General features: G+C 42.5%; 1 protein-coding gene across 1 annotated transcript; it reads right to left on the bottom strand.

Annotated features, from left to right (window-relative positions):
• Positions 1-3,277: 3,277 nt before the first annotated feature.
• On the bottom strand, positions 3,278-13,698 carry LOC148347646 (leucine-rich repeat-containing protein 4B-like). The gene is made up of 4 exons (XM_088323079.1): positions 13,582-13,698; positions 13,127-13,303; positions 6,773-7,356; positions 3,278-6,684 (listed from the first exon to the last, which is right to left on the bottom strand). The coding sequence occupies exons 3-4, from the start codon at positions 7,013-7,015 to the stop codon at positions 4,696-4,698; spliced, it is 2,232 nt and encodes a 743-aa protein (XP_088179205.1). The 5' UTR covers positions 7,016-7,356; positions 13,127-13,303; positions 13,582-13,698; the 3' UTR covers positions 3,278-4,695.
• Positions 13,699-14,515: the final 817 nt, after the last annotated feature.

Genomic DNA, 14,515 nt, shown 5'->3' with positions numbered 1-14,515 from the left:
AATTATTAAAAGAATTGCGACTTGTGTAAAAGTACTTGGTCAACCTTTATCATCATAGCAGACACTTGGCTACTGGCAAGCTTACACACTATAATTGAATCTCTCAAAGATCCAAATCCAATATATTTGTTCTATTGAAATAGGAGTGCAAAATTATAAAATATAGATTTTACCCGAGACTATATGCAGCAACTCCACAGAACCACGACACGTTAGCAATGTTCCCTGTAATTTTCCACGGGTCTGAGCGTTCACACAAAGTCGGTGAGCAGCGCTTGAAACAACAGTGAGCCACCATAATCCCAAGTGTGGCAGGATAATTGCTTATCAAACATGTCCAAAACTCGACATCAAGTTACATTTTGCTGAGTTTCCGGCAGCGCAAAATTATTTTTCTCTTTTGAATGAATTGACTCATGTACTATTGCAAAGGTTGTACGGCCTACAAACGTCGTTTGATCTTACAATTCTTTCACAAGATATCCATTTCTTTTTATTTCCTATTATATTTTGTCGCATAATATTAACATTTTGGGGGGCTTATTTAGTCGGTTGTAAGATACAGAGCTGTACTTAATCACATTTTTTAGTGGAAGTACAATGTTGGAAACAAGATTCCCTTGATATAATTGTAAATTGATTGAATGCAACACAAACTTTTTCTTCTTTTTTCCGTGTTTTTTTTCTACTTTTTTAAAATTCCTTTAAAAAAATCTCTGTGTTTATTTTTTCCCAGCTGTTACTTTTTTTCTTTTTGTTCTGTATTTACTTTATTCCTACATTTCTTTCTTTCTGGCTTTTTTCTAATTTTTTCCTTTTTTTCTACTTTTTCATTTTGGTATTTTTTTCTTTTTTGTTCTATTCCCCCCTTTAAGTCATTTTGTGCATCATTTTACAAAATATTTGGTCATGTTGGGATTAAAGAAGCAAAAACAACTCGAAGAGCCGCTTCCTTTTAGTGAGCCGAGCCGAAGAAGCCGGTTTCCCGACAAACTCTAACTACTCAACTTCGTTCTCCTTCGACTCGACTTCAAAATACCGCATTTAGGACACAACGTCAGGGGACGCGGTGAATTTTTACCCTCATGCATTGTAACTTTGACTTGAGTCGCTTCTTAATTAGTAATTTCGAGCCCTCATTTTTGTGCGCTGGCTAGATTTTCTTGTGCGCTGAGAATGTGCGAGCAGTGCGCAATTGCGCACGCGCGCAGCTTAGAGGGAACACTGCATGTTAGCTTGCAAGCTAGGAACTGGTTAGCTTCTCTTGTCAGCGGCGAGAAAAGCTCTTAGAAGATGACTTTGTCCTACAGATTGTAGCCATGGGAGGCTCTAAGCGGATATATTTTCACGGCTTTAACGTGTAGTGATGTGTAGGCCTTTAAAAGATTTGCGCTATTTGATTGACAGGCGAGCATGTAGTCGTTTTAGAAAATAGAGCAAGTTGTAGCTAACAGCAGCAATAAATCGTATTTTAATCAATTCAACAGGAAGTTTAAACATTTATCTTCAGAACCTAGAAATGTAAATAGGGAATTTTGAGTAAAATTTCATTAATAGTTCAAAAACAATCTACCTGTTTTTTGTCAATCACCATCGGCGGCCATTTTGTCCTGCTTCGTTAAAGGGTTAAGCGCCCCAGTGAATTGTTCGCTATTGTCACCTGAGCTCGTTTGCTGCCTTCGAGGACGGTGGGAAATTGCACTGATCCCATTTTAAACTCGGAAGCAATTGTAAACAGGTGACTGATTCTGATAGATGTATTTGTGTTTCTGGCTATGGTTATTAAATTCTGACCCAGTAACTTCCAGTTTGAGTTTTACTTTCAAGTATGATGTCAGGATCCCAGTTTTTTCACTGCAAAGTTTAGGACTGTGGAGTTAATGTCATGCACCCTGAGGTCTGTTTTCTTTATAAATCATACCAAACAAACAATATTAATTCAAATTCATCATTTAGTCTAGTAAGGTGTTCTCAACATGTTTTATTTGAGTTGTACTTCAAATCAATGTTTCTCGACTGGTGGGTCAGGACCCAAAAGTGGCTCGCAGACCTGTTTTCAGCAGGATGCTGGCCTTTGCCTTGGCAAAAGAAGTCTAAGAAGAAGATAAAAACAGACGGGCAATTACACTCCTCGACAGTAGATGGCGATGATACCTTGCCTGATCTCTTTTTTCTGTTGAGTCAATCGGCACCATCCCAATTGTGTTTAAGAGGGAATGCATCACATTTTATTGTGATTTTGGTTGTTTTATTTCCTTTTTCTGCTCACAGGAAGATAAAAACAGACGGGCAATTACACTCCTCGACAGTAGATGGTGGTAATACCTTGCCTGATCTCTTTTTTCTGTTGAGTCAATCGGCACCATCCCAATTGTGTTTAAGAGGGAACGCATCACATTTTATTGTGATTTTGATTGTTTTATTTCCTTTTTCTGCCCACAATAATGGGTCCCAAGAAAGTTAGTAATGAAGGGAAGGAAATGTGGAAAACAGCGACACCATGATCAAGTCGAAAAGGACAAAATGTGTGCAAAATATGAAAACAATGTATGAGTCTATTGCGCTGCTGAAAGGTATAGTACATGATTAAATAATTTTCAATGTTTAACTACACATTTCATTAATATTTTGGGTACAAATTTATTTTAGTATGGGGCTATTTTAAAGCAGTTTTAGGGGGTTTCTTGTGAGCAATGCAGGCTTATCTGCAAGTATATACGGTATTCGTTAGACATTTTGGTTTTGCTGGTCAAAAAGTGGAAATATGCATCTATCTCTGCTTTACACTACACAATCCTTTAATTCAATACGTTTGAGAAGTGGAATGTGTTTTTTGATCTTGAGCTTGTCATTAGATTAGACTGCTGGTTCCTAAAGTCAGACTAGTTGAGAACCATAGCTTTAAGCGATAAACTCCGTACTCAGTATTCATACGTGCCACCACACATCCATCCCGTGCTCAATTGCAACAAACATTTTACGTACATGATTTATGAAAACCCTCGTTTAAGACTCCTCACCAAGACAAATGTTATCCAACTAAGCGCTATTAACATAAATGCCACCCTCATCTACTTTTCATGAAAACCCTCCAGTGTCTGCTGGACGTATATAGGAAAGTGACTAATAGCCTGTCTGAACATGTTAATAGAGCAGATGACACCTTTCATTAGCACGGTGACTAATGGCGGAACGGAGACCCATATGTCCACTCCAGGTTTAGCGCCCAAATCCCTTACGTCCTGCAATCGCCATTTGCCATATTGACCCTCCACAATCCAATATATGATTCATTTATTTCACACATAATGATACATGGCTAGACAACTGTACACATTATATCAAACTAAGAAAAATAAAGAAATACATAGTTGAAACGCGAGAAGCGCAAATGGCATCGAACATATGAAAGGTACACTGTAAAAATGCAGTTCTTACAATTGTCATACAACCAGACATTGTTATTATTGATATACTGTACATTTCCATTCGCTCCAATCACCCGAGGACGGATGTTCGATCCCTTCCCGGTTGCGTCTGCGGAGATGTCGAAAAACGTCATTACGACGGCGTTTATGGCGTGATTATAGTCACCATGAGCAAGGAGGTCATTTCAAATTCCCGGTTACAGATCCGCTTGAAATAACACATAGAAGTCAACACTATTGTTTTTCGCCGCACAGGTCTTTGCGTGGGAATAGCGCTCCCCGTTTGTGAAACATTAGTCGAAACATTATGGCGTCAGAATTGATACGATTCAAATACCAAGTAGCTGGCTGTTACAAAATACAGAACACACCCTCGGAACACAAAAATTTCGGAATGGTTACTACCGAAGCAACAGACAGAAGTTTGTCAAACAGAGATCTGCGTTTACTGTACTACAACCTAAAGAGACTTGAAGCCAATTCAAAGATTCACAATGAGTGTTGCAATTGAGCCCTTATGTTCTCTGAGAAGTAGCCAAAATGAAAACATGTATCCGAAACAACCTCCCCGGTTCTACCCGACGGTATCCACACAGAAACAAACTTTACCGGAGTACACGCCCAGCTCCCAAAATATCTCTGCGCCGTCCCAGTTTGCGATGATACATATTTAAATGAAAATATATTAATATAATTTGTGGATTTTTTTTTCACAGTAGTTTGTACTGCACTGTACCGTTTTTGTCCATCTAGTTATGCCTACGTTATTGTCACCTTGGAGCAAGTCTATCGAGTCACTTCGGTGCAAGTGTGGCTTCTTTTTGAGAAGAAAAATGTCTCTAGGATTTCACATATCCGTAATCTCTGCCATCTTCAACGCGGTAAGTACTAGTGTGCATGTCTTCCGTCTCTCCGGGCCAACGATGATTTAGAGGCCGATTACTTCCAAAGACTTGTTTTTTTGTTGTTGTTTTTATTTTTCCCTTTGAGTTTTTGAAGAAACGCAAAAAAACATTTTGCTTTGGCACAGATTTACATCATAGAAATGTCGATTCCTTGATCTCCTTTGCCCATGAGCGTTACTACAAACACAAGTGGCCCACTGTGGTAATCCTTGGCTCAGTACACCATCACGGACGAGTCTTTGTGTTTGTGAGTCGCCATGTCCCGTCTATCCCGTCTCCTGGTGTAAAGTCAATGCACTCTAGTGTCTGATCATTCCAAGCATAAACCCAACATGAATCCCCTCTCTGTCTCGATGGCGCTGTTAGATCTGAGTCTCCTGGACGTTTTCCTTTGAGTTTCCCTTGAAGAGAAGCGGCTCCATTTGGGGGTTCTGATTCTGGCCCATGAAACCTTTAATGGATCCGTGCAGGCCCATAGTCGGCATGGGAAGAGACATCGGCAGAGGCGGCGACATCGAACTCTGGTTGGTGTTCGTGCCGTTCCCCGAAGAGACGAGCAGATTGGATGTCGAGATAGGGACTGGGGTACAGGAGATGGGGATCTCGTGGCCTTGCTGGTTCTTGTGCATTCCTCCAGTTCCCATTCCATCAGGTCCAATACTGAGTCCCATCACGTTGTTGTTGAAGTGATGGGTTTTGTAGTAATGATTCAACGTGTCTGTACGGCCAATGTTGGGAAGGTTGACTATTTCCGGATGATGTATCCTTAGGGTACCCTCAACGCCGCCGCCGCCAGTATTCATGGTGGACCCGCCCGAGATGCCACTGCCTGCTCCGGCCCCAATCTCATCTTCCACGTTGACGATTTCGATGGCTCTCGCTGGGCCGTGGTGCTTGTGCAGCTGGTGTTGCTTGCGCAGCTTGTAGAAGACCACCAACATCACAGCCGCCATAAACGTAATGGCCACGAAGCAACCGATGATGATCTTGGTCGTCTTCATGACATCGTCCAGACCAGGGATGTTCGTTACGTCAATCAGGGACACAGTCACTGCGTTCTCGGTGGCTCTGTTTGCTCGTGGGGACAGTGAGGATAGTGAAGAGAGAGAAGGGGTTATAGTGATGCCATCCAAAACCCTTCTTTCAATGGTAGGATTAGGGAAATCTATGAAGGTCTCATTGATGTACTGCCTTGCTGAGTTCTTATCATCCCCCCCTCCCACCGTCTCAACTGTCTCCACAGTGACGGTGGTAAAATAGCTGTAGCTGTTACTTGGGTCCGAGGCGGATACGTTGAGCACGGCAGTGGCTGTTGTATTGCCGGCTGAGTTGGTCACCATGCACGTGTACTGTCCAGTGTCCTGCACGGTCACGTTGGTGAAATTTAGCGTGCCGTCGTGGAGCACCGAGATTCTTACGCGGTACGATCCGTGGGTCATCAGGGTGCCGTTCGGAGTGAACCAGTTGACAGAGGTCATGGAGGTCCCCGTGCGGCATTTGAGCTCGGCTGCCATGCCCTCTGTTACGTTGAGGTCTGTGGGAGGCTCCACGATGACTGGGGCATAGCAGGTGAAATGGCTCTGGTCTAGCTCACCAATGTACTTGCCCTTCAGGCCAGGAGGAGCGTGGCAGCGGGCGCAACATGTAGTGTTGCTCGGGACGGTTTCTTTGAGCCACCAGCTGAGCCAGAGGACATCACAATTGCACACCCACGGATTGTGATTGAGATGGACTCTCTCCAACTGGTGCAAAGGCGTGAAAAGGTCATGAGGCAACGAATGGAGTGAATTGTGTGATAGGTTGAGCTCCTCCAAGTTTTTGAGGTCATCAAACGCATTACGTTCAATGACTGACACCTTGGAGTGCATGAGCCACAGCTTCCGGAGCGACACGAGGCCTTGGAACGATCCCGGCCGGACTATTCCCAACTGGTTCCCCGAAAGCTCCAGTTCCTCGAGTCGTACGAGTGGGGTTAGGTTGGGTATATCCTTCAAGCCGCACATGCCCAGATTCAAGAACCGTAAGTTGACCAGACCTTCGAAGGCAGCCTCCGAGATGAAATCCAGTTTCCTGAGTTCTCCGAGATCGAGCCGGCGTAAAGAAGGAACCCGGTGAAAGGCAAAGGCGGGCAGTGTCTCGATGGGGTTGTTCCGTAGCCATAGCTCCCTTAGCTTACTGAGGTACTCGAAGGCCTGCGACGGTACCACGGTGAGACGGTTGTCGAAGAGCTCCAGTGTGTTGAGGTTCGGCAGTCCATTGAACGCCCCTACTTCGATCTGCCGGATGTGGTTCTTGGAGAGCTGGAGGATTTCCAGATGCCGCAGGTGTTTAAAGGTGTCAGATTTGATCACCTGGTGTGGGAACAGAAACAAAGAGGCATGTATTCAGCATATCTTCTCAACTTACATGAATCGAGAGTAGACGTGACGCCGGGCTCACCTGAATTGTGTTTTCTTGTAGATTGAGGTATCTCGTGTTTTCTGAAATACTATCTGGAACTTGGTCCAGGGTCTTCCTGGTGCAGATGACACGGCTCGCCTGATTTGAGCAGCTACATGGGACAGGGCAGGGGGGAGCTGCCTCTGTCAGCTGAGGTCCATGGTTGTGGAACCACAACAAAAGGTGGACCAACCAGAGGAGGGGGGAAAGGGTACAGGGGCTGGTCACCATGACAACACGCATGGCAACTGAGTCATGACCCACCCCTACTGCTGTATGATTGTTATAAATCACCTCTTAACCGGGGACTTTAAGAGCTTATTTTTATGTTCATGTTTTACGTGCTTATGTTTTTCTCCTTCAAGTAGGCTGTTTAATAATTCAAAGAGACTGGTGTGATGTTATATTAAAGACTTTGCTCATGCTTCTTTGACTAGCAAGCAGCTTGTTCTTCCTGGCATGTCATTTTAAGAAAGCGTGTCCCTTTTTTCCCCCCATGACAATTATTAGTTGAGAATTATATTTGCGAGGGATTTTGCTCCGGAATGCGTCTCTCCTCTGCAGAGGTTGTTTGTTTCTTCTTACTGTGGAAGGAGGGGCAAGAGGGGAGGGATGGCAGAAGAAAGAAAATGAGAAAAATAAAAGAAAAGAGGTCAAGTCATGCACGCTGCGGTAGCTTGGAGATATTAGCCTAACACATTCATGCGAGGATGCCCAGGACGGAATTTAATTATGAAAATACAGCAACGTCCTGTCTCCGAAGACGAGCAAGGTCAGGTTTTTGACTTGTGAAGACGTGTCTTTCAAATCGTGTAGTGCAACGAGACGCTCCCATTTTGTTAACGTCAGTTAAAATGGCCAAACAATCAGTTGGAAAAGGATTGAAATTAGCACCAAGGTCTGCAGGATTTATCTTCGCTTAAGGTCATCGCGGTGTTTCTTGCCGTCCGTCCTAAAAGCTAGAACACAACACTATTAATGAGTTAACAAATGATACGCTCGTACGGTACGGGCAATTAAGTCATAATTATTATTGACCGCGCGAGCCGCGTGCAATAAGCCGACACACAATTAGGCCTCGCGCCGAAGACCGTCCAACCAGAAAAGACATTGTAACGCGACCCACGCTGATGTGCATCCCTAGCAAAACCCTGCCCTTGCTCGAGAGCACCGTCACACACTTGATTTTTTTTTATTATCGGGAAGTAAAAACGCCCTCGAGCGTCAGCAGACTTCCTAAATTTAGAACCGCTCAGGCTATTTCCCTCACGACCACGAGAGCGAGCATCGTTTTTCGAGGCATTCCGACTCCCGCCGCCGGGTCGGATATACATCAAAGATGCACATATTTTACATTCGAACAAACGGCGCGTCGGGCACGCTCCGATGGCGCCGTTTTCGCGTCTCCTCTCCTATGCGGCGGCGACGCATGGGCTCCTAGAAACACGGTTGCCGTGGCAACCTGCTCACTCACCATCTCGTGTTTTTTTCTTTCCCCCGTCCGTCTGCGTTATTGTATTCAGCGAGGTTTGATGAACGACGCCAATCAGAATGCATAACAGCCTCCGCTCCGTTTAGATGTCTTCTAAAATCAATGTGTTCATTTATGATATCAGATTTAAGTGGGATGTTTGCAGGGGGCGCTCTCGATAGGTCTTTAACACCTACGTAACCAACCTGGGCTTTAACGAAATCGTAGCTTGGATCTGTTATAGCAGCTATTAAAGAAATTCATGAGGGAGCGCGCTTGCTAAAAATAGACGTTTTTGTCAGATGCTCTGCACATCCCACGGTCTTTCTCACACTTTCACACACACCCTCGTACAGGCGCACATGGTATAGGATCACGTCAACTGTCAACAACAACAACTCATACACAAATAGAGAGACGCTAGCTTGTAATTTTTGCAATCATTTTGGTGATATCAAATACAAAATTGAAAATCGAAAACGTAAACTCAAATGGTGACTAAATGAATCCCAAGTACTTACTGTAACTCCTGAATTGGGGCTGATAACAATACCAAGTGCAGATACAATTGAAAAAACAAACAGTCTAGTTAAATTGAATGAAAAATGGGTTGCTAGGCTTCAACCCACTTCACAGTAACTTTTAACATTACATTTACTTATTTTGTGACATGAAATTACCTTTAAATTAACATCAAGAGTTTCACAATTCACTGTAATCTGATGAGTCAAAACAATCCCATATGTACATCAAAAATAAATTCCTACCCCTTTGGCAGAAAATAAGGCTAATTATATATATATATATATATATATATATATATTCTTGTTTTTAAGATTTTAAGAGTTTCAAAAACCATACTTAAAAGAAAGATTGCCTTATTGGTAGATTATTTTTCTCTTTTTAAGAAATAATTTTCACAATTGAAATACAATACTTAAAACAAGCAAAACAATGTTCAAGGTGAGGTAATTTTGCCTGTTTCAAGTATAAATATTCCTACTTTCCTGGAAACACAAGAGGAAATAATTTTGAAAATATCAAAGTAGAACAACGGGAAAATGACATGAATTTCCTGTCATTTCAAAGGGACAGTGTGTAATATTCAGCACTTCCCAGTGGTCTACGTTTAAGAAAAACAATATTGATTAAAAACAAAACAAAAAAAACCACATGGCCGATTGTATAAACCGTGGATAAATTGGCTTATGTTTTACATATCATGAGCCTCACTTAGAGGATAGGAAAATCAAAAACCTTGCTACAAGATGGGCAAATAATGAGCAGGAAAATGGTACGATATGATCACTGTAAGTTTACATAGTTTTTATTCTTCCTTGTGTTTTTTAGCACTTGTTTTTGTTTGCTCAAAACAATAGTGTCATATAGTTGTCGATTAGTACACGCTGTACCGAAATCGTGTCTTTAAAATTATCTGTTGTAACAATAAAATACATTTTTTTGTATCAATACTTGATGAGCAGGTAATGGATTTCTTAGGAGGGGAAAAAAACAATAATTGATTAATATACAGATTATTTAAAACATATTTATGTATACTCCATAATTAAACAACTAGGGAGAAATGAAATTCAAATTGGTTTCCATCCATCCATCCATTTTCTGCCCTTCCCATCCTCACTAAGGTTACAAGGGTGCTGGAGTGTTTAGCGACCATTGAACCGTCCGTAGATGCTAATGCTACACAGGTAAAATGCTGCATTCAAGGTTCCTTTACAACACCAGTAATGAAGTTTTAATTAAATAGGAAAATTCAGTTTTGGGGGGCAATGTTCAAAAGGTTAGCCAATTAAAAACTGCAGCTGATAATGACCCAGGCCCTGGTACATAATAATGATTACCTGTGCTGGTATCAGTCAGTAAAAAAGTCTGATCAAGCATCCGGCATCAAGCATTTTTATTTCTCTTTAGCTCAAAAAGCCTTTTTTTAATGTCAGTCGGGTTTATTCAGCGCTGCCCTACGGCACATGAGGGATATTTAAGTGGCTTTGTCAGCTGGGTGGTTTCTTTCCACAGCCTTGGGGGAGAAAAAACACATTATTCACATGTTAAGGACCACACAAGGTAACAAACCTTTCACTGTGTGGAGAGCGAGAGCGAAAAAGCGCGAGAGAGAGACCTTGACACTGAAAGCCTGTTGCCTTGACATGCAATCCTCGATCTCTCCGCCATATGAGGCCAGTTATATCTCATGAGATGCTCTCCAGGTAATAGAATATTACACCGAGTCATTTTATTCTAGCCGGGAGGGGGTCTCAATCACGACGTTATAGTCTACATTTTGTGTACGAATGCTCAAAGCGGCGTTTTTCTTCGATTTCGGTTTCATCTTTGTTAGTCTTTGGTGACGAGAGCAGATTGCAACAATGTCGGTATTGATTATTCGATCAGGCCTGAGAGAGCGCTCAGTCGTGAAAAGACAAATTAGCTGCAAGCTGCTGACCAATTGCTACAAACCAATCACGCCGCGATTGTATCAAGTCTTTTCTACAACGCAGTCGTTAAGGTTTATGAAGAGGTTGAAGGGAGGAGGGGGGGATTCCAAATCAAGGGTCTATCTTAGTGGTGGGATTTTGGGGGGTTTTATGTTTCCTGCAAGGCCTGATGAGAAGATGCACAAAGTGGCACAGGTGCAGCAGTGGCCAGCATCTTCTGTTGTAACTATGACAACACGCGATTGATTCAGGACGTGGGAACCAGAGGGGTGAGGCAGAAATGCTGTTTCATGGCAAATATGATCAGACTTTTTTTATGTATTTTTCAAATCAATATTTGTTTTCAATGAATGATTATTTTTTTGACAAAGAGGCGATGATTAACAAGGTCCCTCAAACTGTCATCCTATGGGTCGAAACTGAGCCCCGGGCCGTGAGTTTAGAAGCCCTTATCAAGTAGATTGGTGTTTATTTTTTGGTTCTCTGCAAGGCCTGATAAGAAAATACACAAAGCCACACAGGTCCAACATCATCTTTTGTAACTATGACAACACGCCATTGATTTAGGACGTGGGAACCAGAGGGGGAGGCCGAAATGCTGTTTCACAACAAATATGGTGAGAATTTTTGTATGGTTTTTTTTTGCTTATTTTTCAAATCAATATATTTTTTTAATGAATACTTGTGTCCAGTTTCATCTGGAGGGACGAAAGCATGACCAACTTAGGTGCCGAGGTGCCCAACTTGTTTGGGTGTTTGGGCAATTGGGTTGGCCATGGTCCAAAAATGTTTGTGTGTATTTTTGCTATTTTTTCCCCTTTTTATTTTCTTTGTTATTGTATGGGTTTGTCTTGCTGTCGGTCACTCCTATTGAGGGAAATCATAGATACACTTATTTTTTTGTACCATAAGGAGGCTCTGATTAACAGGGGGCCTCAAACTATCATTCTGCGGGTTGAAACTGGCCCCCAGGGCATGAGTTTAGGAGTCCTTATATAGCAGATTGTTGTTTTAATGGGGGATTCTCTGCAAGGCTTGGTGAGAAGATGCACAAAGCTACACGGGTCCAACATCATTTATTTTTACTATGACAACAAAGAATTGATTCAGGACGTGGGAATCAGAGGGGCGAGACAGGAATACTGTTTCAAGGCAAATAGGATATTTCTGATGTATTTTTACTTAGTTTTAAATCAATACATTTTTGATTGAATTATTTTTTTCACCACAAGGAAGCCCTGGTTAACAGGGGGCCTCAAACTGTCATCCTGCCGGTTGAAACTGGCCCCCAGGCCATGAGTTTAGGGGCCCTTATCCAGCAGATGTGTGGTTTTTTTTTTGTGTGTTCTCTGCAAGGCCTGATGAGAAGATGCACAAAGCGACAAAGGTCCAACATCATCTATTGCAACCTTGACAACACGCCATTGATTCTGGACTTGGGAACGTGCTCATTTATTGAATCAATATATTAATGATTCAATTTTTGTACTACAAGGAGGCTCTGATTAACAGGGGGCCTCAAACTGTCCTACATCTATATTTTTGAATGATTTTTCACCTACAGGAGTCTCTTAATAACACACACACTGTCCCTTTAAACTCTCATATTGAAGCAGGGGCTTCAAACGTTTGATTGACCCGCGGACCACGACTTTGAGAGCCCTGATCTAATGTATGGGTGGTGTTTTTTGGGTTCCTTGCAAGGCCTGGTGAGATGCACAAAGCGACACAGGTCCAGCATAACCTAGTGTACGTTTTAAATCCATCTTTATGAATATTTCTACTATTGTGAGGCTCTTAATACCACACACAGTCTTTAACGGTCATCCTGCTGGTTGCAATCGCCCCCCCCGGGCCGCGAATTTGAGACCCCTGATCTAGCGGCCGGTTGTTTCTTTGGGTTTTACTGCAAGGCCTAATGAGGAGAAGCACAAAGGGACACAGGTCCAACATCATCTACTGTAACTATGACAACACGCGATTGATTCAGGACGTGGGAACCAGAGGAGGGGGCTGGGGCGGCGGGGTAGAAATGCTGTTTCACGGCAAAAAACGATGAGGAAATTTTGTGTTTTTTTTATATAGAGGAAGTGGGGGGGTCAATATACCAAGCTCACTGATGGAACAGAATGGCCTTATTCATCAATGCAGCTGCGCAATTGAAATTCCGAATAGGCCCAATTCTGCACATGCTGCATTGCAAAATGGTTTGCCTAATGACAACTGCACCCCCCAAAACCCCCCCCCTCTTTTTCTCTCACACCGTTTCTTTCAAATCGCTTATATAATACTCTTTTTTTCACACAAACCGTCCCTTTATTTATCCCGTCCAAATCGTCATGCATGTCTCGCGATTTGCCACCTGATCGCCTCGACGCGCCATTTCTTGTAAGGGGAAAAAAAAAACCTGCACGGATGCACGCTTACCTCGAGCGCTGCGGAGTCTTGCGTCGATGTTTTCCCCTTCGACATCCTCACCAGCCGCTTCGCTCGTCTGTCTTTCCCCCTCCAAACCATCCACCTCCACCCTTTTTCCTCCCCTCCAGGAAAAAAATGGATTGGCTCGTCTCCCGGGTTGCGTGCTATACCCCTGGTCTTGTTCGCCTTGTCGGTTATTCCGCAGAGCCAACGCAACGCGGGGGTCCGCGTGGTGGAGACGACGATGGCAGTTTGCAGACAAACACAATCCAAAAAGAGAGAGAGCAAGAGAGAGAGAGAGAGAAAGAGAGGGAGAGAAAAAAGGGGAAATCAGTTTAAAGGCCACTGGGAGACGATGATGCTCGTATGATCACATTGGATGCGTGCGCTCGTCTGGTCATCCTTGGAGAAGGCGCGCAGGCAGGCTGCGCACAATTTTTTTTCTCCCCCCTTTTTTTACGCACATTTCGCACGTCGCTCTTTTCTGAATCGCACTTAGGTGCGTTTCTCACGGCTGCACCTGCAGCCATGGAGCCATTGGAGCACTTCATCCGCATGAGTTGCCCCGTGAAAGAGCAAGATGCTGACACATGTTTTAGTCATGAGGAACACATAAGGACACGTAGGCTGAGATTAGAGAGGGAATTTGACTTAAAATATCCTTAACTCGACACCATTTACTGTAATCTGATGAGTCAAATTAATTCAAAAAGTTTTTGGGAGTGATACGGTAGTCAACCGTACAATTTCTTAGAAGACACCTATCTCACTATATCTATTTTATTTTGTCTTTTAAGATTTTAGGAGCTTCATTTTTTTCAGTTGACTAAAAGAATCCCAAGTACTTAACTCGTGAATTGTGGTTAATAGCAATACAGAGTATACAGATATTGTAGCTCTGAAATAAAAAAAATAAAAAAAACAGGTCTAGTCAAAATGAGCATCCACCCCAACGAAGAAATCAGCTTCCTCTTCCTAGTTCGTGTAGAAATATTCTATATTGTGTCTCCAGCTTGCTTAGAACGTTGAAATTTTAATTGTTTAAAATTTCGTGCATCCATTCATTATAGTTATTGTAAAGTGTAAAAAAAGAGGCAAGCCGTTTCTTATGAAATGAAAGTGGAATAAGAAAGCTTGATGCGGTTGATAAAATGGTTGGATCGTCTTTTTTTCCGTCCACTCTCTACCACGGAGCAGGACCGCTTGAAGCCCATCTTTCAAAAGTAAGTTAAACTCAACTTTATTTATCTTTATAGAGAATCTCGTTTGTAACTAGGGCAGCAGTTTTACTTGAAATTTACATGAAACTAACCTTAAAATATCATTAACAGTTTCACTTAACTACAGAAATAAATCTTCACAATAGATGTTATCTAGAGAGTCAAAATATTTTTTTTT

This window comes from Urocampus carinirostris, chromosome 19, assembly GCF_059441175.1.
Source record: "Urocampus carinirostris isolate Australia breed hairy pipefish chromosome 19, RoL_Ucar_1.0, whole genome shotgun sequence".
In the NCBI taxonomy this organism is placed as follows: domain Eukaryota; kingdom Metazoa; phylum Chordata; class Actinopteri; order Syngnathiformes; family Syngnathidae; genus Urocampus; species Urocampus carinirostris.
This window is presented reverse-complemented; position numbering and strand designations above follow the sequence as displayed.

Coding starts and splice junctions, on each gene's coding strand:
- LOC148347646 (XM_088323079.1), bottom strand. CDS start 7,015: ATGCGTGTTGTCATGGTGACCAGCCCCTGTACCCTTTCCCCCCTCCTC. Junction 6,685..6,772: donor TACAAGAAAACACAATTCAG/GTGAGCCCGGCG, acceptor TTCCCACACCAG/GTGATCAAATCTGACACCTT.